The sequence below is a fragment of the Natator depressus genome, chromosome 15 (genome assembly GCF_965152275.1).
Source record: "Natator depressus isolate rNatDep1 chromosome 15, rNatDep2.hap1, whole genome shotgun sequence".
Taxonomy (NCBI): Eukaryota; Metazoa; Chordata; order Testudines; family Cheloniidae; genus Natator; species Natator depressus.
Genome location: NC_134248.1, coordinates 21,102,082 through 21,128,253, shown reverse-complemented (window position 1 = coordinate 21,128,253; position 26,172 = coordinate 21,102,082). Strand labels below are relative to the sequence as shown.

Below are 26,172 nucleotides of genomic sequence, written 5' to 3'. Positions count from 1 at the left end.
ATGGGCCAGATCAGAGGCTCGAATCCAAACACCCTTCCGTCTAGATATGTTCAGATTCAAATGTGAACCACATAGCTCAGTCCCACCTTCAGTGTCAAGGAAGTGGTACTATATGCTGTAGAGATAATTTCAGGAGTAAACCTATTTGCCTCAGAAAAAGGATTTTGGAGAATAAGTTACTGAAATACTAGAATGTCAGGGAGCAGAAGTTACTCTCTTTCCCCAGAAGAAATACTACAGCAGAAGCAATTTTCGTAGACCAGAATCACTTCCTATAGTTCCATAATGTATTGGCATCAATAAACTGCTGTAAACTTCCAGAAATGAAATGAAATGTCTGCAGTAAGCAATTACCCTGAAGTGAAAATATGTTCACTCTCCACATATTACAGCAGACTTGCACTCTCTTGATCCCTAGACAATAGTTCTGGAGATCTCAGTGTGTATCTCTACAATGTGCCTCAGCTGTATGAGATGTTCATTAATGCTAAGCTCCTTCTTTCATTACTTATGGGAGCCAGCTTGGTCCAGTAGATCAGGCACTGGCCTGGGAGGCAGAAGACCATAGTTCTATTCACAGTTCTGCTGCTGACCTGTATGACTTTGGGCAAGTTACTTCTCCTCTCTAAGCCTCCATGTCCCCTACTGTAAAATGCAGATAATGATACTTAGTTTCCACTGTAAAATACTTTGTAGTCTATGTATAAAAGCTAAGGATCGTTATTATCGAGGGTTGTGAGATCCAGCCTTTTATGAACACTTCGTTGCTATCCAAGGGAATGGGATCAAACCCATGAATGTTTTCAGTTTCCCTCAGCTGTATTACATGAGGGGGTAATTTTAAGAATAAAAGCCACTGCAGGAATTAATACTTTCAGTTACTTTATGAAATGAAAGAGTCCCAGAATTTGGTCTGATGCTCTCACTTTCACCCATGCCATTCCAATGGAGTCTTGCTTCCAATTTCAGTGAGTCAAACCCTGTTGTTCTCAGTTATAATACGGACAATACAAGGGAGTTCATTGGGGGCTGCACTGTGTAAATGAGAGCCGTGTTTGTGATATCATGTAGATTATCAAAGGTTATTATTGCCAGAGAAAAGCTGCACAGCTACATAGCAGGAACCTTTCAAACTATCTCCAATCTTATCCGCTGCTGATTTAATAACAGAGGTGTCTGTTAAATACCCACCAATTATTTAATGAAAACCTTCTAACTGAGGTGTTAGAACTTGTTAAGACATGTAATGCAATTAGCTCAAATTTATGTAAGCAATAATTGTACAATTACATTCTGTGTTAGTAATAGATTAATTCGTTACAAAATATTGAAGCATCTAATGGGCATGTAACAAGATATTGAAGCTCAATTTGAACAGACTTTTAAAAAATCATTGTGTTTTGGGCCCCCATCCTGCAAACACATATGCACATCCTTAACTTGAAGGCAGTAAGTAGTTGCAGTGAAGTCAAGGGTAAGCCTTGAATATTTTTATTTCAATGGTAGTTAGCCTTTAAAAATCCTAATTGCCTTGCCCAAAGTCACACAGGAAGTCTGTGGCAGATCCAGTGACTGTTTTGATTTGCAAGGGATGTGAGCTATATAATCACATATGGAATTTTTTAAAATCCATATATTATGTTACACAGTTACAGAAATATAGACCGCAGCAGCCATCTCCATTAGTATCAACAGAACACCACTGCTGAACAACATCGTTTTAACCTGTATTTGTGGTTGCCTGCTTTGATTTCTTTCTTTCTATCTTCTTCATGCACGAGACACATCAAGTGAGACTATGCCAAAAGCTTTTAACTGGGCATAAATGCACAGTATGCCATCAACTTCAGAATACGAATGAGTACACACAGACTAAAGCCACACTATAATAAGCTAACAAACTAGTGAAATAAGCTACCAGATTCTTTCAAAATCACAATTACACCTAAAATCTTATTTAAAAAAACCTCCTATTAAACTTCCTCGTTAGGTCTTGATGTAGTAGAATTACATACAAAAAGTATAGAAATTGGCTCTTTACTAACAAATTATGCAGTACAATTTTTCGGTTTTCTTAAATAGTTAAAATGAGCAATTAAGCTGCAAGTAGGTGCCTCTCTTATATAGCTGAAATATAAACGGGTAATAATCAATTTGTATTTAATGAACACAGAAAAGCTGCCTCACTAAACAGAATTCCCTGGTAATTTCTATGAGTGTCCAGTGGTTAAGGGCTGGACACTGCAGGGGAACACCATAAAGGGGTATGGGGTATAGCTAACCTGCAAGGCAAAGCAAGGGCTGGCATGGCCCTGAGGAGATTGTTTGGGTGGTGTCACAGGTCTGAAACCCAGTTAAGCACAATCAGTCTCTCTCTCACTGAGACGGGGGTTACAAGGAGATTCACAGTCCTGGGTACCCTGAGAAAGTGTCACAATGGGTTAATGAGCTTAGAAAGTGTTCTATCTCTAGAACTAAGTAAAACAGACAGGGGTTTCAAAGTGGGCTTACAAAAATGGAGACAACCAAAATCTTAGTTTTCTATATGACTCCCATTATTGTAGTGTCTGAACAGCTTAGAATTTTTAATGCCCTCTCAACACCCTTGTAATATAGGACAGTGCTACTGTCCCCATTTTACAGTTGGGGAAACCCAGGCAGAAAGATATTGAGTGACTTGCCCAAGGTTACACAGGACGTCTGTGGCGTAGTAGGGAATTGAACCTAGCTCTCCAGAATGCCAGGCTAGCACCTAAATAATGGAGCAGACTTCCTTATGAAATCAATAGTCGCTTTAGAAAATCTTTGCCTAGATGCACATAAAATAATTTTAAAATGTATTATATCTATTGGTTTAATCAACCTGGTGCACCTTTAAGTTTCACCTGCAAACCGCTCATTTGCTGCACAAGTCAGGTAATTGCATGTGCAATCAGATATTTCCATGTACCAGTGTGTTTTGAAACACAATTCCCATAGCTGCAGACTCAGATGCACCTTGTACATGAGTCTGGAGAGCATGTATATAGTTTGTAGGTGCAACCTGAGTGCAGGAGTTCTACAAATTTGAACTACTGCCTCTACAGATGGAACCAACCCCCCAAGTCAAACATCTTTGAGGGGATTTGAAATCCAAAACAATATCAATATCTTACAAATGCCACTCTCTTGATAATGAGCTGAACCAAAATCCCAGATCACTCAGGAAACCTGTGTGTGCAAAACAAATGTCACTGCTTGGACTCATCTGTAGCCAATGTTTTTTATGTGTTGTTCATTTATTGTGTGATGTTATGATTAACTAACATTCTATGTCATATATAATCATTGTATGCTAAATAGAGTTAAATTGTAAGATTATAGAAGTATAAGCTTGATCTGTAGTTAGAAGGGATAAGTATGCATTAGTTATCTAAGTAAATAAGGCTGAAATACAAGGCCTACAGGCCTGTAAGATTTTAGCTTAGCCATACTAGGTCATTGGCTTAAGAAATGTTTGACATAAGTAAGTGACCAAAGAATGACCCTATGCTACAAGATTACGAGAATGGGTGATATTGCAAAAAATTAACAGTAAGAGTAATTTTTTTTGTTTACAAGATACCTGGTAGTCACATTTTTCTAATACATGCCCTAATTGCAAGGTGCATGATGTGCCTAACTGCTAATGAGGTACAGTCAGAATCACAGTAGAAAAAGGGGGTGCCCAGATTAGGAAAACTGAGCTTCCTACAAGAAAACTCCAGCAGGAACCATCCCTCTACTGATGATCAACCCATGAAAGATCCATCAGACCCTAACATTATCTAGGAAGATGTGAGCATAACCATATTTGTAACTTGTGCATAGGTCTGTAAAGAATTTCTATATGCTTGGGCAATAATGACTTTAATTGTGTAACATTAACAAAAACTTGTACAACAGACTAGACCTTGTACTTGTAAATGTGTGTGTGGTCACTATCCTTGGTCTTTATGTGTTACTAGAGACTCTAAAACTGAAGCAAGTAGCAGAGATGACTTGCACTCTGTTAAGCTTGAAACTGTAGCCACCAGAGTGGTGTAATACCACATTGAAAAATCACTTTAAATAAAATGAAAGGCTAAACATCTCTAATTATGTGCAATATCAGAACTTGGGAGTATTCTGCCAACAAGGTATTATAACATGCTAAGAAAAAGTTCCAGCCCGATTTTTACTTTACTGTAATAGGGGGCTCAGCTCACTTGAAAGTAAAAAATTAAATTGTCTTGTAGTGCTTTCAGTAGGGTGAGGCTGAAGACTGGGTTTAGGAAATTCTTCTGAGAGCATCTTTCTCCCTGCTGCAGCATGCCAGGAACATATTGTGTTAGCTCCTTGCTTGTAAGGAGGATATTTCATGGCTTTCAAATGACACAAAAAATTCCAAGCCCTTTTTTTGGTCTTATAGCATGTCAATATACGTAAAAATAAAGTATAATGCAGAGAAAGCCCAGATTCAAAAATATCTCCACTTACCTTCTTTTTCAGTATTAAGGTTGTTGCTAGTTGTAACTATCAGAGATTCATATATCAGCCTTTATAATGAGCAAAGGGCCAGACAGTTAAAAAGACTTCCAGCTTCTAAAAGGCAGTATAATGCTGTAGGAATAGAAAAGCCTATTCATCGAACTCGGTACAGGTCTGGCTGCTTAGCCATAGAGCATATTGGTTTGACAGTCAGCAGAATGATAGTGCTGTGGTTAATGTATTGAAAATACTTTATGATGCTCAACACATTGCAGACCTGCATCTCTCCTTATTACCATAACGAGGTCACATTAATTACCTGCTTTCCAAGCTCTGAGCCTTTCAGGAAATCGTCGACTGAAGCCCCTCTCCTTTTAATGCTGGGAGAATCGTAGCCGTCTTCCTCCTCATCTGAGTTTGCATAATGCACCGTGTTACTCCTTTCGCTAAATACACTCCTCCTCTCCATCTGGCAAAACACCAACATGGTAAAGAAAAGCGGGCACCCCCCTTCACCTCCATTGTTCCCAGCAAGCCAACAAAGAGATGTTAATGATTCCAGGTCTGCTGCCTCTACGACTCCCCAAGAGCACATTTAAATATCCCTATGGCTTAAACTCGAACGATAAACTTCTGGTTCCTTTAAATCATAGCCCTTTCACTGGTCTCACTCACCAGCATATACCTCCTTGTGCTAGAATCCCATCACATTTCATGAGTTAAGCAAGCGTAGGCTGGGTGGGTACTTGGATGGGTAATCTCTAAAGAATACCTAGATGTTCCAGGAAATGGCATAGGGGATGCAGTAGGTAGAGCTCTTTCCTTGAATCATTACTGAAATAAATGTCTCAACATGATGTTGAAGGCACAGTGTTTTCAGAGAAGACATAAAACCAGAGTTCCGCCCCTGAAGATGCTGAATTTAACTGTGGACATTACTACTCAGTGCCTCGACTCGTGTGTGTGTTAGGACTAAGTGGAGAACAATCTTTCCTTTTGCATGTGCCACTTTCCTGAAAAGCACAGGACTTTGCACCTATAGGGCACTCACTCTTGGGGAGAACAGAGGGTGTTTCTTTTAATTTCTATTAAATCCTTTCTTTAATCTCTTCTAGGGGATCCCACAGGAGTCCATTGGCAGAAATTGCCTAGACAATGCACACATGGTGAAATTCAGCACTATGCAGAGGACCAGCACAATGTCTGTGCACCACCGAAACCTCAGTAACGCTTTCTTACTGTGAAGGCATAAGCACTTGTGCTGATCCTCTGCACCAAAGTGAATTTCACCCTCAATCACTAGATCCTGCTGACCACAAGCCCTCCTCAGTCCACACCATCCAGCTTTCTGGTTAGAGGTACGTGAGGGCTCCAGCGGCTTACACCACCGCCACCCAGTACAAAGGGGACTTTCCACTACTGAGGACTATGTACCATAGGTGTTACTCGCAGAACTTGGCTTACCCCAGAGTGAATCTAGCCCCTGAACTTTTGCCCAGTTCCCTGCATTGAACCTTCGAAGATTTACTAATGACTAGTCCAAACATGAATCTAATTAAACCTGTTTTGGAATGTAGATCAGTGATTTTGCAAAAACTAAAAAAAGTTTCTCAGCCCCCTTCCCTTAAACTGCGGTCATTCTCTAGCTAATCACCATTGCTCCATCTATCTTACAATCAGTGCAGTAGCCATCCAAAACAGACCCACTTGTGCTCCTCTAATACATAGCCTTGTGTCCAGGTCATTGGGCCCTTCTTTCCGATTTGCCATTTGCTTTTTTAAAAGGCTCAGTGGTCATGCAATTGGCATCCAAACTTGCTTGTCATTATATAACTGGGTTTGGTGTTTTTGTTTTCCTTTTCCCCCTACCCCCTCCTAATAATTTAAATTTAGGACAGAATCTCATTCTCATGAGCTGAGCTCAGCTGTCAATCAGATAAGGTTTGCGCACTTTTGTTTTGACAAACAAATCAAGAAAAAGGAGGCTAATCCATGTGCATTGGCCCAGGTGGCTCTTCTCGTGTTGCATTCAAGCTGTAGCGTTCGAAGGTCTCTTCTGTTGCATGAGGTATCCAGAGAACCTACCGTTAATAGGGTTTTGCAGCGTTGTGTATAGCAAGTCAAATAAGAGAAAATAAAATATTTGGTGTTAATGTGAACCAATGCGCTAACTTGACTTACACCTCAATCCTGCAAACAAACGTTTAACTTTATGGACCTGCGTCGCTCCACTGAGGTCTATAGGACTTTATTCTGGTGGGCCAAGTTATGTCCACGCATAAGCGTTTGCAGAATCAGAGCCTGAGTTTGCTCACCCATTTCAGTGTGCAGTTTTAAATTACCGTCTTAGTTGTTAGGGCCCTGTTTAAGCAAAGCATTTAGGGCTAGATTTGAAAGATATTCAGGTACCTGAGGTGCCTAAAAAACCTTTAAAAATCTGAAAAGCAAGCACTCGTTCAACTTTTCTCAGATAGGCACAAGTTTCTCTTTTGACATCTATGAAATATCCCTCAATGCTTTGCTGACCAGAGATGGATATAAGCATGTGTTTAAGTGCTTTGCAGAACTGGGGCCTATAATACTTGTTCCATCCCACCTCAGGGAACTTTCTCTCTGCCCTCTTCCCAATCACTCCACTCATCCTCCTGTCTGCACTTGCACCATTGCTGGGGTGACAGCCTTCTCCTTTGCAGCTCTGCTGTGCAGAACAGCCTCTAGGTGAGATCTCTCCACCTCACTGACTGCCCATTGTTTTCGAAATCTCATCCAAAAATATATACCCTTTCCCCCTAAACTATATCTCTCCACTTTACTCTCCTTCTGCTGTTAATTATTGCTCTAACACTGAAACTGTCTTATTTAATTGCCTCATGCATTTGTGCAGATAGATTGCCCCGAAGACCCTGCAGCATTGTATCATTTAACAGAATTCATCAAAACCAAGAAACCATTCTCAAGAACATGAGCCACGATACACCAGCACTCCTTACACTGCCTCCATTTCTGACGTTGTTCCCTGTGGAGTTTGGATGGTAAACAAAGCACAGTATGACAGTCATGCAGAGTTATTCCTAGACAGAGCATACCCATGTGCTAATAACTTAATTTAATTAGTTCACAAGGAATTTCAAGCAAGCTGTGGTCTTGGGAAATTGCCCCATGTAGGAAATAGGAAATGATCAACTGTTTTCAGGAATGTTTTATGGTGGGTTTGTTTTTGAGACTGTCCAGTTCACCTGCACTAGGCAATGCCCCGCGACTGCCAGGCAGATTAATGAGAGAGCAAGGTGAAAGCAACAGCTACAGGGTGCTAGTTTCATCTCACTCTACAAGGGTTTGTTTGCATGGTTCATTGGTCATCGAGATGAGCACGTTGATTCAGCCCTTTTGGGGGGGTCTGTTAGATGTTTACCTCAGGATTCTATTGCATAAGGGCCAGATTCTGCCCACAAAAATAACAGCAGCCTATGGAGATCCACATCAGAGAGGACAGGTTAGTGAAAGAAATTTCTTAGCCTTTGGAGTTACAGAGCTTCAGCCGGTATCTAATGCAATGAATCATCCCTTCACACTGACAGGAACACAGTGCTCTGCACTACCTATTCACATCTGGTGGTGTCTGATGTGTCAGTGATGATGTAACAAGCCCTACATGCGTGGGTGTTTACACTTTCAGAATGTAACACGGGCTACGAAACGTCACCTCTCACTACTCTCCCTCTTAGATGTTATATTCAATGAGACTGCTCTTGATGTCTGTTCCTGGGGCTTAACTCTCTGAGACTGCAATTGCAACCAACACAGCAATTTCAGTGAATAAAGGGCCCGCACCTCTGCAGCCTGCTCTCTCTAGTGACCTGCCCGAGCTCAGCATTAGTGAGCTCCAGGGGCTTAATGTATAACAGCTCTTTGTTGGTCAAACTTTCACAGAGATTTTTCTTGTTACAGATCAGGTGGCTCTGTTCACAAGCCTTGAGGCTGAAGGCTTAGTATTTTGTTATTGACTGTTTTAACTGAGGTAAGAAGCCCAAGTGACATGGTGTGGGGAGCCAAATGTTGAACTTAATTGGCCAAAAATAAACAAGATTTTTTAAAAATATATTTCCATTTTTAAGAATCGTTGGGGTTATCAGCAAGAGATCAAAGGATAGCACATTACAATATCTCTGTGCTCTAAGGTCAGAGTATCCACTCAAACATCTGGGAGTAGATTTTGGTCACGGTTTATATTAGTGTTGAATTTATAACTGGTTTATAGAAAGGTTTAATCAATTATGCAAGCTTTAGATTTAAAAGATTTCATTCACATAAGATTCCATGTACAGATATGACGTTCTAGGTGCTTGTAAGCACATCAGTAGAAACAGTTATAGATTGTTATTAGACATAGTTATAAATAACCTACAGACCTAATGGACTCTATAACAATTGACTGACTTTTTATTAATCAGTTATGAACCCTTTATAAAGTATTTATAAATGGAACTTTAATATAAAAGGTGATCTACTTTTTAAAACTAAATGATTTGCAACCAAGCCACTCTATATGACAGGGTGTAAGAAAGAGCTTGCCTTACCCTGTTGTTCTCTGCAACCCGCTGGGCAGCTTCTCTCGCCATGGCTTTAGCAACAGTGTTGGGGATGGGTGTGCCTTGCGGCTGAGGGAGTATTCGATTAGGCGAGGGAGACCTCCTTCCTTGAAACGGGCTTTGAAAGTTGGGGGCAGGAGGCTCCAATGTGTGTCCATGAATGGGGGATGCTGAACGAGTCTGCTCCCATGACTCATCCATTTTTAAATGTGGACTTAAATGTTCATCTTTGGTATCTGGGGCCCCGGCACTTGCTAATGGCTTCGATTTGGGAGCTGTCCGAGGGTGAGGGATTGGAGGCACCAATAGGTCAGGTGGAATGGCAGCAACACAAGAGTCCTCAGATTCCCCTTGTGCAGAAAGTGTTCTCACGGTAACTTCCTTAGCTTCTACATTTCGTATTCTCATTAGCTCCACGAAGGTGTTCTCTGCTGTTGGAAAGATCACCTCTGCCACCTGAATACATAAACAAGCAACTTAAAAGTGTGAAAAGACATTTCCTCCCATAGCCACCTTGAAAGGCTTCCTATGCTCTTGCAAAGTGTTGCCCATTGGCTGCAATAATCAGCACCGCAGGTCTGTATCGATTCGCACCAATCAGCTGTAACACTTCCGCCAGGCATGTCTGAACAGCTATGTCTTCCTGATCAGTTTACATTCAGGAACTCCACAGCTAACTTACAAACCAGGCAAATAATGAAGTGACAAAATAGCTGCAGTGAAACCCAGAACAACTCAGCAAACCTTGAACTGCTGCCTTTACCTGGTAATCTATCTGCACACCTATAGCTGCTGATCACTGTAACAAGCAAAAGAAAGCTTACCCTTTGGCCTTTTGCATAAACACCATAGCCAGTAACATTTGCTCCATTGGAGGTCCCTGTGGATGTAAGAGTTGGTGGTTTCCAGGACACCTGTATAGTAGCTGGTGTGGACCCAGCCTGTATGGTAATATCTTGAGGTGGAGCTGGAGGACCTAGGAGAACAAAAGCCTTGTTTACCATTCAATTCTTTTAGGTTTCATGCTTTAAACTAGACAGACCACTTCAAGGTCTGCTGTGAATCTTGACTACTGAGGATTTTTTATCACCCTCTCTGCATATAGGGAAGATACATTTTCATACATAACAGGGCTAACTGTCCTCACACCTTGAACGGTGGGAAAGGTTTGTATTGAGTTCATTAGCCAGACAGGCTTTCCTTGCTTTTTTTGATAATGATTAGGAAAATATATGGGTCAAATCCATCACTTTTAATTTGGGTCCATGATTCTCAAAGCACTTTAACAAAGGAGAGCTAAGTATCACTAGCCCCATTTTGTAGAAGGGAAAACTAAAGCACCGAGATGTGATGTGACTTACCCAAGATCCCAGAGCAGGTTAGTCATGGAGCCACGAATATGAACCTAGAAGTCTAGTGAAACCATCTACCAGACCCTGCTCCCTCTCGGTTGTTTTAATCACAAAATGGAAAGGGAAATACATTGTTTCTGCTCATGTACTTACCTTTTCCCCTAGCTCTTGAACAAATGCTTCAATTCTTCTGAATGTGGGGAGAGGTAAATATTAAAGGTGGTGGGAGAATTTGGCAAGGAGAGGCATTAGTGTGTATGGAAACCTGTCATGACTGGCTACAGACTACCTGGGGCCTTGCCTTTGAAACACAGATCAGTACAGAACACTGCGTGCTGGGAGCTGATTTTGAAATTTCAAAGCACCACCAGTAGAAGACGCACATGAAGAGGAGGAGGTGGTGGTAGGAAACGAACCAGGCTCCCTGCAGACCAGAATTTTCTTGAGATACTTGCTAAATACAACAAAATTACAACGAAACAGACCCATTTGAGCAGTGCTCTGAACCAGTGAGGCTGATACACAGCTGTCTCCTCATCCCTCCCCACCTTACCCTTTGCAATATCAGCAGTAAACTGGTGTTAGTTTAATTACCAGCAGAAACAACTCGCCTAGGTGATTTACACTGGTGTTTGTGGTACAGAAGAACCTCAGCGTTATGAACACCTCGAGAATGGGGGTTGTTCGTAACTCTGAAATGTTCGTAACTCCGAACAAAACATTATGGTTATTCTTTCAAAAGTTTACAACTGAATATTGACTTAATAAAGCTTTGAAGCTTTACTATGCAGAAGAAAAATTTTGCTTTCCCTTTTCTTTAGCAGTTTAAGTTTAACACTGTACTGTACTTGCTTTTTTATTTATTTATATTTGGTCTTTGCTGCTGCCTGATTGCGTACTTCCAGTTCTAAATGAGGTGTGTGGTTGACCGGTCAGTTCATAACTCTGTTATTCTTAACTCTGAGGTTCTACTGTACATAATCACATGCCCTTTGTTCTGCATCAGTGATACCTGGAAGGCTGCTGCAAGGAAGGGCTGGAATAGTGCCTATATTAGACACCATCTTACTGCAAATATTACTGATTTCTTTTCCGCTTAGTGGGTATTGTGGGAGGGCTGTGAGGGCGGAGGACAGGAAAACATTTCAAACCAGCTATTGCATGAAATTCAGAAGCACCATGCACTGTATCAGATTGCTTCTTGCTGAGAAAAACACAACATGGGGGTCCTTTGCCTGCAGAAATTCCTTGAGTAATATGCCTTACAGAATACAGCTCCATTTTAAAAATAATACATGGGCTACTTACTGTCATTTTTATTATGCAGAGAATAACTTTTCATATTACCTGCCATTTTGGACACAATCGTGGTTTCATTTGTAAAGAAAAAAATTAAAATGGTGAATGCAGAAGTCCAGAAGAAAGCTTGTGTCAAGAGACACACAGAATGCCAGCCAAATCCAAGGACATGGGGCTATGGCTTTATAAAGGATGGGATGGACCATGGCTGGGGATAGACTGTAACTGCGCCTTGTGAAAGGCTGTGTATTGGAGGGGCCAGAGGGATGAAAGGGGCAGGCTGAATCCTGTTCTCATAGTGTACATGAGAATTAGGCTCAAAGCCTCCACTCTGCACTGGAAAAAAAAATTAAACCAAAACTCAGCCTTTTAAGGCATTTAAAGTATATTAACCTACTAGCATGTTCAGTACATCCCTAACTAAAACACATTACTGAACCTACTATAAATAGCCCCGTGTTGGCTGGAAACCCAAAGTAAAAATATCTTGGAGATTATTAGTTCATGTATATTTCATAAAGCCCGTTGTGTTAATTTAACTGTCAAATCCTGGTAAGTTTATCACGTTAAAAAGCTTGCAAAGCTTTCTGGAATTGCTGGTGGAGGACACAGCTGAGCAGTTGCAAATTTCTTTTTTTCGCCATAGAACTTAGCACAACCAATTTCAATTCCTCTATCAAGGGCAACACAAGAACCAACACATGTCGTTCCTGTGTGCACTCATTTTCAGAGAAAAGAAAATGATGAAGCTGTAAACTAGGTAAAACATGGGTTTTGGGAAGCTGGCAAAAAGCCAACAGGGCCATCGATGTTACCAAGTTCTGTCCTCTAGAGGGCATCAGTACACACTGTAGCCATTTCGTTACAGTTCAGGCCATTATAGGCAGAAGGGGGCTTTACTTAGGTACGGTCAGAGACAACTAAACAGCCTCTTAGCGCACTCCCTCCCCTCCCCCCCCCGTAAAAATAAATATGGCGTGATCCATGCTGTGTCTTTTCTCCTGTGTTTTTGGTTAGCAAGGTGGTTCTTTGACTACAGCGGTGCTTGCTTGTAGTGCTTCTGTGAGCAAAGTCCACGTGCAAGCCAACCTTCCAGTTCGCGGGAAACCACAGCTGAGGAGAGGAGAGGGGGACAGGAAATTTTTACACTGAAAGATGCGGTGGCTATTTCAGCTTCTCCAGTGCAAGTCAATTCCTTACGGCTCAGCCAGCAAGGCAAAGGAGAGCTGTTCAGTTTTCACATCCGTCCATCACAACCCAAAGAACCTCTTGAGACTTGTACTAATTCATAGCTCCATGCGGGCGGCAGTCAGTCATGAAACCTGCGTTTTAAATAAGCACTTTGTAGGGTTTTGTCTTTAATTGTAAGTATAATCACAATCGCTGTGTTTGCCAAAGGCTGAGGAATATGTGGTTTATAATGAGTGTCCTCTCGGCTAAGTATATTTAATAACCTCACAGGCCCTAATACAAACACCACAGAATTTACACCTCCAGGGCCTGCTTTTAAGAGGTGCACTTAAAACTCCACAAGAAGTTTGTATGAAATGGGGGTACCCAGCACATGAAAATCAGGCAGTTAGTCACCACCTCAGTGCGTAAGACCCCCCTGCCCCCAACACAGACACACACACATTAAACTGGCTCCATCACACTGGTGGGAATGAGTCAGCCAAATCGATCAGCGGTGTGGAGGAGTCGTTGGGTGAGCAACTTTTAAAACTGACCGGCTCACGTGGCGGGTAACAGACATCTAGACCAGATTACAGTAGGTTACTCGTTTGAATTTTTCCATGGCCCTGATTCAGCAAAGTACTTGAACCCCTGGCTCACTTTAGCATGTCTGTAATCCCAGACGTCAGAAGGATTGCTCTCATGCTTAAAGTTAAGCCTGCCTCCTGTGGCTGTGTCTACACTACGAAGCGTGGGAGTCTGATGCTCTGTCAGCTTCCAAAAGTCAGCAGCTGCATGACTGTCGCTTGAGCCCATGCACTTGGCAGCTTGCACTGATGCTGCACAGCACCTCACAATAACTTGTCGCATCAAGAGATGATCTGGTGCATCACGGGTAGGTACCTTACTCCGGTGTAATGCCTTGTGGGAGATTTTTGCAGTGCTTTGTAGGATACCAGCAATTCACCCAGGGATTTCTGAAAGCTAGGGGTGAAGTTCCCACAATGCCACTTTCTCCATCCCATCATGGTTATTCTAGCCCATAATTTTTGTGCCTTGTAAAAACTTCCCCCAGTTTCCTGTACTGCTTTTTAATCTCTGCTATCTCTCCAGCAGAAGCGACTCTGTATAGCTTAGCGCATGACTCTGTCATAGCTTCTCATGTCTGTTGCTAACACAGGACACATGATACCCCTGTATCTGCTTCAACAACTACCACTACAACTGGTGATCTGATGACGAAGACGAGATGCCAGAGGACAAGGAATGGATGATGGAGACAGCGAATAAACGTATCATGTTGTTGGAGGCATCCACAGATTAACTCCACATAGTGGACAGGCACTTCTGGGTCCAAGAAATGAGCACTGAGTGATGGGATCACAGGATAATGCAGATTTGGGATGATGAGCAGAGGCCTTGCAGAACTTGTGAAAGGCCGAATTCCTGGAGCTGTGCGCCAAACTTGCCCCAGCCCTCCAGCGCAGAGACACCGGAAAGAGAGCTGCATTGACAGTGCAAAAGCAAGCGGTGATCACGCTGGATGTCTATCGGTCAGCAGTTTGAAAATCCACAGTGGGAACTGTTGTCATTCAAATGTGCAAGGCCAGCAAGCATCTTCTGTTGCACACAAGTGTGACTCTTGACAGTTGGCAGGAAATAGCAGAAGGGGATTTGAAGCAATGGGGTTCCCGACTGTAGCGGGATGATAGATAGGATGCATCTCCTTATTCTAGCACCAATCCATCTTGCCATCAAGTGCATAAACCAAAAGGGATATTTTCCATGGTTATGGAAGTGCTAGTGGATCACCAGGAATGCTTCACTGGTATTAACGTGGGTGATCAGGGAAACTGCATGACACTTGCAGTAACGTCAGAAACTTACTGAATAAGCATCTTGGTTTGTCTCTTTGTCGATTTAAAACTGTTGCATTATTTTTGCAGTTCTCTTTTTAGTTCCATTACAGTTTATGCTACAGTTTGACCTTCTTGTCAAAATAGAAAAATCAGTTACACCAATACTTTTTCAAGATCTTTGCAAAGGGAGGTGAAAAGCACAGGAAACAAAATATCCTTGATTCCCATAGCAGGTATTTCTCCCTAGTTCAAGCCAGCAAGTGGCTAGCTTATGCTGCATCATGTGTGTTTGTGTACGAGTCCTCATACAAATGTCTAATTCCTTTTAAAGTCCAGCTAAAAGGACTTTATGTCAGCCTTGGTGTCAGCGAGTCCCACCAGCTGATTACGTGTTGTGTATAAAAACAATAATAATCCCAAGGCAACACAATTATTTCCTTTTGTTTGTTTTAAATAACCTTTCAGTTTCATGGGCTACCTCCTGTTCTTGTATTAAAAGAAAGGGTAGATAGGAATGTCCAATTTATCTCCTCTATATCAATCATCATTCTGGATACTTCTATCATGTCACCTCTTAACTGTCTCCTCTCTAGATTAAACAGTCCCAATCCTTTCAATCTCTTCTCACGTGGACATCTTTCCAAATCTCGAATTGTTTTCCACTGTCCATCTCTGGACATCTTCGCTATCACGGATATTTCCTTGGTCTTGTTTCCCTCTCCCTCCAATCTCATTCAGAATTTTGTCCTTCCCTGTGAATTAAATGGCAACTTTCTTTAGCTGCTAATTGAATTCCCAATAATACCTGCTAAAAGGGATGAAAATAGTGCTATTTTTTAAAACCAATGAACTTCTCCTGAAGTTCTGATCAAACTACATGGAGAATCAAAGCCTTAACAGTGGCTGAATTAAGCACAAGGCAATGTGTGCAACTTCTGCCTATATGGGAGTTTGTCAATCCAAAACAATTCAGCTAGTGCCAATTGTTAATTATGCTTAGCCATGTCACACAGCTATTAAAGTACATGCACCGCATTGTAATATCTTCAGAAGCTGGTTTCTTGAGTTTTTATACTGTACCTAATTTCATGTGAATGACTGATTACGCTAATAACAAATTCATTGCTAAAATTAAGAGCGGTTTTCCCTGGGAACATTTGTTACTGAGCAGTTCCATTATCAGCATCAAAGCACAGTGGCAATTCATTTTAAGGGACAATGATGAGCATACTAGGGCTTCTTTTATTTATTTTAACGTAACATCAACACTTTCAAAGAGCTTAATCCGCTAAACAAAGGCACTAGGGTGTGAGAGGAGAAGAAACAATGGAATGATATAAAATACATATGGGTGACACACAAATATTTGTGGCAGGTGTTTACTGATTAGGACATGCCGTTGAGTGAGGCATGGGTTAAAGCAGCAGATCATAAGTTTATTAAGATAACACTGAGAAGGAGTTCTAGCTGCCCCATTTCCTCGAACTCTCAATACCAGGCATTTAACTGAGTCCAGTGCAGGAGTTAAAGGGCTCCCATCATATAACCCATAACTCAGGATAGACTCTCCTGAGCCTACCCCGATGATTAAGGTTACTTTTCTGAATCCTCTCACCCTTTGCCCGGCTAGGGAGACATAAGGTACCAAAGAGGGACCTTCATCTGTGAAGATTTCAGGTCTCTCCTCTCCCACAGGCTCAAGTTCCACCAACAAAATTCCAGGTGTCTTAGTTCTGGGAACTGGCCCTTTCGCCTTTCATCCGCACTGGACACTGGCTGCAAGTTGCGATGAACTAAACATTAACACAAATGACTAATGCCTAAATCCTACTCCTATTTAATCTAACTGTGCCTCCTAGAAGCTGACAGGTGAAAAAACCCACCAGACCGCTGCCAATTTGGCCCCAATGGAAAACTCCTTCTTGAACCTAAAATTGGTGATTGGTCAGACCAGATATCCTAAAAACACAGGTTTCAGAGTAGCAGCCATGTTAGTCTGTATTGGTTAGTCTCCAAGGTGCCACTAGTATTCCTTTTCTTTTTCCTAAAAACAAAGTTCCTATACTACGACGACATGGAGGGAAGGTGGGGCAGGCAGCTAAAGTGGAGCAAGAAGAGCAAGAGGCTCCAAAAGATCCAGCCAAAAGTTTAAATTAAAGGAGGGGAGGGAGCAAAGGACCAATCAGTGTTTAAATTTAAGCACATGCTTAAGTACTCCGCTGGACCAAGAACTAAAGACCAACCTTTGCAGCACTACAGAGTCACGTAAAAAGCTGTTGACCAGATAAAGAGGATGTGTATTTTCAAGCATTAACCATGCAAGCATATGACTTTTTGTGCTATGACCGGAATCAGTGAGGGACAGCCCCTCTTGGTCCTGTATTTGAAGGCAGTTGCCCTCTACTGCTCTGGAACGTGGCTGGTTGCCTTGTTCAGCTTGCTAAGAATTCACATAGCACATTTTTCCCCCATTTTTAGTTTCCAGAAAGTCTCTTGTCTGTGATCAGCTGTAAGAACCACTATTACCCCGTACAAATGGTTTTCCCTTGAGAGGGTACACACTACTGATCAGGGCAGGAGAGCGTGAGGCTTTCCAGCCTTCCAAGGAAGTAACACCATCTATTCACCAGTAGGCACCTTTGAAGCCCTTTGGAAAATGCCAGCATGAAAGTTAACAGCTGCCTGTGGCCATTTATGCTGTGCTTCACTCTGCACTGTCTACTAAAACTGACATTCGCTATGGCAGCACTAGACCCTGGGACACCTACTCACACATATGCATCTTTCCTCAAAGCAGCACAATAACAATGTGCCCTTCAGACAAACTATCTTTATTACTTTCTCAGCATCTTTTAAAATAATCTTTGAAATAAGTTCCTTAACACTATAGATCATAAGGTTGTGGTTTAGGTGGGGGAACAGTCCAGGGTCACAGAGTAAATCAGTACATATAAGATGGTAAGAACAGCCCTATTAAGACATGTGACTTTCTTTCCATCCATGTTCACTTTCTCCTCCTTTTACCTGGGGTTTAGAAGCAGGGAAACATGGTTGCTTACTGCTGGTAATACCTGCAAGAGAAAAACATGAAACATGCTGTAATTTTAACTTCTATTTCTGTCCCTTATTTCACAGAGATCTCTCCCTTTGTTTCAATATCTATAATGCTGAAATTCAAGAACCAAACTGTTAGCTGTTCATCATGGGCAATTTTACTTCACTGTGAAACAATCAGAAACTGACATGGATTTGCAACAATGCCCCTGGTTGGGTCATCTGCTGCAACTGACCCTGGGGCACCTGGATCTCAAAGCATGAGTTTTTGCTGCCTGTTAGCTCCTATGCAGTAGCTGCCTGAAACCACTTTACATAATCTAGCCACTAGGGGGAGACAAAGAGCTACACAGCTTAGAGCCGGACACGTAGTGTCATCAGCACTGAGTACAGTGAAATTTGGTGAGCATTTTCACCAGGGATGTCTCTCAGGTGCGGAAGGGTTGATGAGGCCCCCTAGCCACTAACTGGCCTTATCCGATTCCCATTCAATGACTTCAACTGATGCCATGCAGGATCAGGTCCAGTGAGCTACATACAGTCCATATAATTTCAAATACATTTGGGGCTTTTTAAAGCAAAACTGGACATTACGATAAAATGCACAAACCTTCCATTCTGACAGTTTCTATTTTGATACAAATATTCCACACAGCCCTAAGTGTCACATGCCAAGTTTCTTCCCCTTGCTGCAATTTACTCTCCTTGGTTATTGAAAGTACCATATTCATAGGCACCATCACAGCATGCTTATTTGGCTAGCTTTGTATAGCATTTGGGACTGGGAAGTTGTCTCTAAGTGGGTCTCTTCAATGTATACAGTCCTCTTCCTTGCTGTGTTTTGTGGGTGAACGGTCAAGCTACCTTCTCTTCTTTCACTGGTCTTTATGATGAAAAGAGATATTATGGGAACACTTCAGATTGCTAAAGAAATGGACTGTACTCAGTTACTGCTGTAGAGAAAATGGTATGGGGATATCTGTGGGCTAAATCTCCTCAGATCCTTCATTCTGACCCCATCCTTACTTAGGGTATGTGTACACTTAAATCGCTACAGAACCACGCCTGCAGCACTGCTGTAGCATAGACTCTCACTGCAGCAACGGGAGGGGTTCTGCTGTTGCTATAGTTAATCCACCTCCCTCAGAGTCGGTAGCTAGGTCAATGGAAGAATTCTTCCGTTGACCTAGCGCTGTCTACACCAGGGCTTAGGTCAGTATAGCTGTGTCTCTCAGGGGTGTGGATTGGGAGGAATAGCTACGCCGCTGTCAATTTTCAAGATAGATCAGCTCTCAGGCAAATTCCTACACTTCAACAGAAATTTGCCCTAGTAAGACAGAGTAAAAGCCAAGGAAGGCCCTCGGGATTTGGACCTATACTATTAAGCAGCACTTTCTTCTATGTTCAGCATATGAAATACAGATAATGTTGAGAGAGTGACTTGAACTCACAAAGCAAAACAATTCAGAGTTGAACCTGAAACTATTTCTCTGCTAATAGGGCTTCCAATGCACACATACAGAGGTAACAATTCCCCCTTGGGAAAGTATGTCTGTGTTACCACCAGTAATGTCATTGGAATTTACACACCTGCGCAGAGAAGGGTTGGATGAGCCAAAATCCTATGCCAGTATGATGCCATGATATGGTCCATAGTATGTAACTCACTATGATAGTCAGCCAGGCAGGGGCCACAGCATCCAGATGTACTGATTCAGAGCATCACCTGGGCAGCCTCTGCTGGCTCCTGTAGGGTAGAGGTTCCTCAGCTTTTTTTGCTGCACCCGCCCTCTCCATGGGAGTCGCATAACCAACCCGTCTGGGGCACAAAGTGGCTCAGCAAGGGGACCTGACAGCTCACTCCCAAGGCGGTGACAGGACCCAGCTGGCTCCATCCCCAGAGAAGCCCATGGCACAGCAGCATGGAACGGATAGGGGCTGGACTCTGCAGCCTCTATTCCTCCTGCCCAGAGCCACTCACTCCCATGGGCTCGGGAGGGTTTAAATGACATGAGGCTGCAGCTGACCAGGTGTCCGGGCCAGGGCAGGGCAGCAGCAGGGAGAGCCAGCAGGGAGTCCCCAGCAGTCAGAGAGGGAAAGAGGTGAAGAGCAGCACCTAGGGATGGGCAAGACTGGGTTGTCGTCCCCCGCCCTCCGAGTACTGGAGGGACACTGTTCACTCTCCCTGCTGCATGCCCTGCCCGAACAGCCCCTAGCTCCACCTTGCACCTCCTGTTAGCCTCCCCGCCCCAGGCTGTGCACCACACAATATAAAAGGCAGTGCAGTAGAGTTTACATCTGCCAGTCCCCCTCCCCTCCTGCACAAGGTATAGGCAGCGCTGCCACCTGCCCTCACACAGCAATAAATGCACATTCCTGCAGAGCTGTCCCTGTGGGCGTACGGGTGTGCATAATACACCCCCCGCAGGAAGGTTGGGGGGGGGTGGGAAATCAAGCCCAGTGTTTGTGGAAGTGACCAAAGAGTCCAAGCTGTCTTTTATGTTACTCTTTACAAGCTACCAAAATGATTTAAAGCTGCATTTCTTACAACACAATTCATGCCTGAGCTGAGGATATTTTTGTGCAAAGTTATAAACCAATGCACTTTCAAAACCGTTGAGTTACAATCCTACTGGCAGCCTACCCGGCACCGCTATTATCCTGCATGTCTCCTTATACGTAAACCGAGGGGGGAAGACAGAATCGACTCCAGTTACTTTGCGGAAATCTTATCACAACAGGCAGTCAATCAAGTCACAGAACAGTACATGCCATTGGACTGAAATTTCACTCACCATGAGCCACATGTAGTCCATCTCTCCTCTGAACCACATCCAAGGCAGTCAGTCCTCTGAAAGTCTAAGTAGATGAGGAGTTCTCTCCTTGCAAATGGCTCCTTCTAGTAGGTAGATGAACGAAGGAAAGCAACTGCATTGCAGTGCAGGTGGATTCTTGCCATTGTCTTTATTAGTGGTGTTCCTCACTGGAGAGGTGTTTGAATTCTTTCAGATATTGTTGGCAATGATCTCTGGATCGTGCTGCTGCTCACGTCACACATACCACTGATGCTGTGACTGTCCTTACAAACCATTTTGTGTTACATCATTTCAGCTTCATTTCTGAACCATTCCTTGGTCTCCTTCAGTTGCTGGGGCAAGTTTGATAACGTCGCTCAAACGTTGGTAATCAAACACAACATGGAATAACACAGCCAACTACCCCTTGCTTTTTAAAGTCTGTCAGATTTATTAGCTTTAAAAATTCAAGTTGTGCCTGTGGACAGGGCCCCAGACGGGAATCAGGAGAGCTGAGTTCTACTCCCTGTGCTTCTGCTGACTAGCTGCGTGATCTTGGAAAACAGTTAGCATCTCTGTGCTTCAATTTTCCCTATGGGAATAAAGATACTGACCCACCTTTGTAAAGTGCTTTCAGATCTACGGCTGAAAAGCACTACAGAAATATTAACTGTAAGCAAAGAAAATGGCATTAAAATCGGTAGCTATTCACATTTCTATAGGTTGATCAATTAGAAACCCAGGGAGGTTATTCTGTGCAGGCGCTGAACGTGCAGCATAAATGAACACAGTACTTATGGGCTCAATGATGATGATAAACTTGGCTGTCTCTAATTTATAATCTGGCAGGGGTATCTTCCTGAAACACCCCAGTCTCTACACAGAGGAGTGGACAATGGTGTAGTAGCTGGACAGGGATGAACTAGAGATGCCCTACAAGGATTTTTCCATCTCTAATTTCTAGGCTTTTATAAAATGAAACATTGTCTACTACATTTTAATACTGTGGGCCCGTTAAGCTCAATTAGCAGAACCACTAAGGTGAGGAAGTGTTACTTCATGTAAGGGTTGCAGAATCGGGCCTTAGCGTTAGGAAAATGTTGATGGACAAGACCCCTGTAATTCTAATATCACAAGTATTTTTCAATTACTAGGAGCTTTGTACCAATCTGAACCAGAGCCGCAGGTGCAGAAAACAGTTCAAATGTTATCCATTTTTTAAAAATGATGATCTCTTTAATATCAGTTAGTATTTACTTCTCCTCCAATCCCTCACAGAAGTCATGGCACAAATAACTGCAGGATTATGCAACTTGGCATACTTCAATTATGCTAATTTACCACTCTTGGCAGTGAAGTATTTTTAGTAACATAATAGAAATCTCATTAGAAAAGCAATTATCACTGTGAGATGCCAAGGTTCAGGAGCTTTGTTGCAAGCCACTCAGCTCTTGTTTGTTACTTAAGATGTGCAAAATGTATTTACTTAGTAAATGTCTGATTTTCATTTTCTAAAATCACAGATTAGTTAAAACCCATTAAGTTCAGTGGAATCAGACCAACTTTAGATCATTATTAATAAAACCTCCTGACTTTTCAGCGCGTTGAGACTGAGAAATATGTGATGGTACACACAGATACCAACAACGACGACGAACTACGGCCTTGCTGCAACTGAACCTACACGGGCAACTCCGAAGGCAGGATCATGGTCTATACTATTAATTAATATACAACAGTGGGAAGGAATGCTTTACATTACTATTTTTGTGCATGAGGAGGATTCAGAACTAAAGGAGTTTTATTTGGACTAGTCTTGGTGCACCTGGCATTTCTAGAGCAATTGTATTGCAAAGTTAAGGGACAGGAAAAAAAATATCAAACCTGCTGGCAATGTAGAAAATTCCACAAAGGCTTCCTTTTTTTCCCGTTGCTCCAGAGGAAGCTGCCAGGGCATCTGATGGGGCTTTGCCATGACCTGCACCTTGTAGGCCACGTTGGGCTTCAAATTAAAAAACTGGTACTTGTAGCTAGCAGACTTGACAATGTCGAACTCTTCTTCATTCAGAAAGATCATGTGACTGTAGTTACTATTGGTAGGAAGCCAGGACAGCTCAGCGGAAATCTGGGTTATGTTGTCCACCTTAAGATGAGAGGGTGCTACAATTACATCCTTCCCAACTAACAAAGTGCACAGTAGCTCATCTGAGGTACCCCTGCTCGTAATGCTCTGAATTGATATTCGGTATGTGCAAGTAGCAGTGTTAAGTTTTTCTATAAGAGCTTTAGTTCTGCTTCCAAAGGACACATTCATCCGTATTTCTTTGTCGACCAGGACATTGTAGCTATTAATGGTTCCCCATCCAGGTGGCACTACTGGTGGCTCCCAGCCCACAATAACACTTTTGGCTAGTTGTTTAATAAGGGTGATTTTTCTAGGATAAGGCACAATGTCTTCTCCAATTTCATCAATGTTCATATCAAGAGTTCCCGTGCCATTGTTGATTACACTGGACTCTGTGTGACTCGGCGGATTGAGCTCCAGTAGACTATCTCCTTCCAAAGCATGACCCGAATGGTTGATAACATTCTGATCCTGCTCGCTGCCTACGGTGCTTGACAAACGGGACTCATTATCTTGAACGAAATCCACAAAGTTTGAAGGGACCAGTCCTCTTTGTCCATCTAGAAGCTCACCTGGTGAGAAAGAACAACCCAAATATCATTTGCAAAAGAACACTCCTCTCACACTACTGGCCAAGCTGTCTTCTAGAGCAGTGCTTCTCAAGCTATCTGATGTGGGGGACCGGCAATTTTTTTTTCCAATGTGTGCGCAGACCGGCAGCCGATGGCTCGCGGACCGGCACCGGTCCACAGACAACCACTTTGAGTAGCGCTGTTCTAGATGACTCTCTCCTCTGGTAGTGTTGGGTTGAAGAAGTACATTAAATAATATGAAATACTGTAGATCAGTTTTATTAGGTGAAGATGAATTAAATCAAAGCTATGCTATTGATTAAAATCCCGTTTAAAGGTATAAGCAACCATATTTTGCGTTGCAGGTCATTGCAAGGCACTGAGAGGTCCCTGGTGAACAACGGGTTAACTGCAGCTCAGATGTCCTCCTTCCCTGGCAGAGAGGCTCAGAAAAAGTGCCTTAAGAGGCTGGTTGTGAAAGTCTGCTTTCTCAGACAGGAATCAAAGGACTAGGTTGAACTCCAAAGGTAGGGCGTTTTCTGTTTATGCTTCTTTTGCTTTTTGCTCACTTACTTTGCTCTCTTGCTACAGACATTATTCTTTAAGAAAAACAACTCTTTTGTTCTGCTGAGTTACTGATCCAGCTGAGAGCTCCAAGTGGTTATAAAACTCAGTAGAATACTGCTAATATCCATTCCCCAAATACACTCAGCCTGGAATCTGCACACTAAAGCAGATAGCCTCTCCGCACCTCCCATCAAAGGTTCAATAGCAGTGTCCTTCATATTACAAAGACTCCATTACTGTTACGCAATTAAACCACGTGCTAATCATTTTCACTGAAGTCCATGAGAATCTCAGGCATACAACACAACCCAGGATTCAAGCAACATGAACAGGATTATTTGATCTCTCATATTGTGAAGTTGCTTTGAATTTATTATTGTGTGTCTTTCAGTAGCCCTGAGAGGCCTCAGCTGAGATCAGGGCCACGTAGCTCTAGGCATTGTAGAATTACACAATAAGAGATGATCCTTGTCCAAAAGAGCTAAAAGTCCAAATAGACAAGACAGACAAAGACTGTATCATCATCCCTATTTTAGACGTGAGTAAGTAAGGCACCGAGAGACTAAGAGACATACCCTGAGTCACCCAGGGAGTCTGTGGCAGAGCCAGAAATTGAACCCAGGTCTCCTGAGTCCCAGTCCAGTGCCTTGACCACAAGGATTCATTTCAATGGGGACCCCTGATTGCCTGTGTAGTCATATTTGTATACGAGCATGTCTCAGCGACTGCTAATTGGATTTCATTCGTGAAATACCGCACATTGGTGGGTCTTTCTGAGTTCAAAATGCGTATTAGCAAAAGTCTATAGTTTTCATTTAGGCCACCAAATAATCTGTTTTGTCACTAGCTAATACTGAGTTATCTGAGGTACAAATGAAGTTGATATATTTAGATAATGAAATTACTTATCAACTGGTTTATCATTGTTAATGTTCATGAAACACATGCCCAGCCTTAAATGTAGGTATTACATTATTATTAGGCAAGTTAAAAAGTGGATCAACATGTGTTGTCTCGTACATAACTTCCCATGGGAAGCAAAAATAAAAGAAACCAAGGCCCCAGTTCTGCAGGACACAATCATGTATGTAATTTTCCTGATATGCAATCCCACTGTAGTCAATGAGTATGTCTACACCGCAAGGTAAGCCCAGGGTTCAAACTAAGGCTCAAGCCTAACCTCTCTTCTGTCTACACACAAACCACACTAACCCAGGGCTCAGACCCCGGATCCCACGGGGGTGGTGGGTCTGAGCCTGAGTCAAGCCAGGACTCAGGGTTCAAACCCTATTGCTTTGCTGTTTAGATGCAGCCCCACTGTTCTCGTGCTGGGAGTCCAACAAAAGTATTCCACAATCCTATGGGCTGACCTTCTTTGTCCTCTGGACAGTCGAGTTTTCCCACACTGCACCACAAACAAAGGGTTAGAGCAGCCACATTTTGGGAGGGCACAAGGAAGTCTGGGATATGGTTGTTGGACTCAGGCCTACACAACGCAGTATAGATGTTGGAGCCTCAGGTTGGGACTAAGGGTTCAACCATTTCTAACTGGAGTTACAAATAAGTGTAGATGCTCAAGTCATAGGTTAACAAACCCAGAGTCTGCTAATTTGAGTTTTACTAAACCTGGAATTACAGTGTAGACATACTCAATGAGGCTACTTATCTTAGCCAAGCTATGCATGCACTCCAGTGCTTTGCAAAACTGGGTCACAAGAACCTTCATCATATTGCTTAAGTTGTCAATTCAGAAAAGTCATTGCGTGCTAATGATGTTTGATATCTGCCACACTGCTCAAGACTACATCAGCTTAAGTGAAGAGCAGCCACCTGTGGAAAAGATAAGATATGAAGTCGATGTTGCAGGGAGCAACTTCAGAATGAAAGGGAATGAAAAGTAAACAGTATTCAAGTGTCGTTAATCTATTCGTATCAAACCGCTACTTGCCACCTCATTCCAAGATGACTTTTTATCAGTGTGTAGCAAGAGGAAATTCTACATAGATTAGAGGAATCAAACATTCACAGCTTGAGGAGAGTCAAGGATCTTTGAGGCAAAAACTGAAATCTCACTAAGCTTTCTTGTCAGCACAAATCTTGCCAAATAGGAAATGCTGATCGTTCACGGAGTCTTACAAATTAGCTATAAGTGGAAGGAGCTGCTTTGCTGGTGTGTAAATTCTCTTAATTAAAGGGATGATGATGGGGGACTTTATCAATTGATTTTGGTCGTAGATAAATCAGTATGGGAGCTACATTGTTTCAAGTCAACATAAACGAATAAGAAGATATATATAAA

At 42.5% G+C, this 26,172-nt stretch overlaps 1 protein-coding gene across 18 annotated transcripts in view; it reads right to left on the bottom strand.

Annotated features, from left to right (window-relative positions):
• The window catches only part of RIMBP2 (RIMS binding protein 2), a 277,138-nt gene that overhangs the window by 30,190 nt on the left and 220,776 nt on the right, over window positions 1-26,172 (bottom strand). For all 18 annotated transcript variants that reach the window (XM_074972300.1, XM_074972299.1, XM_074972303.1 and 15 more), the window contains 4 exons: window positions 22,494-23,306; window positions 9,902-10,053; window positions 9,066-9,533; window positions 4,808-4,957 (listed from right to left, as the gene is read on the bottom strand). In XM_074972300.1, coding sequence (XP_074828401.1) covers window positions 4,808-4,957; window positions 9,066-9,533; window positions 9,902-10,053; window positions 22,494-23,306 — 1,583 coding nt within the window. The remainder of the gene's footprint in view (window positions 1-4,807; window positions 4,958-9,065; window positions 9,534-9,901; window positions 10,054-22,493; window positions 23,307-26,172) is intronic.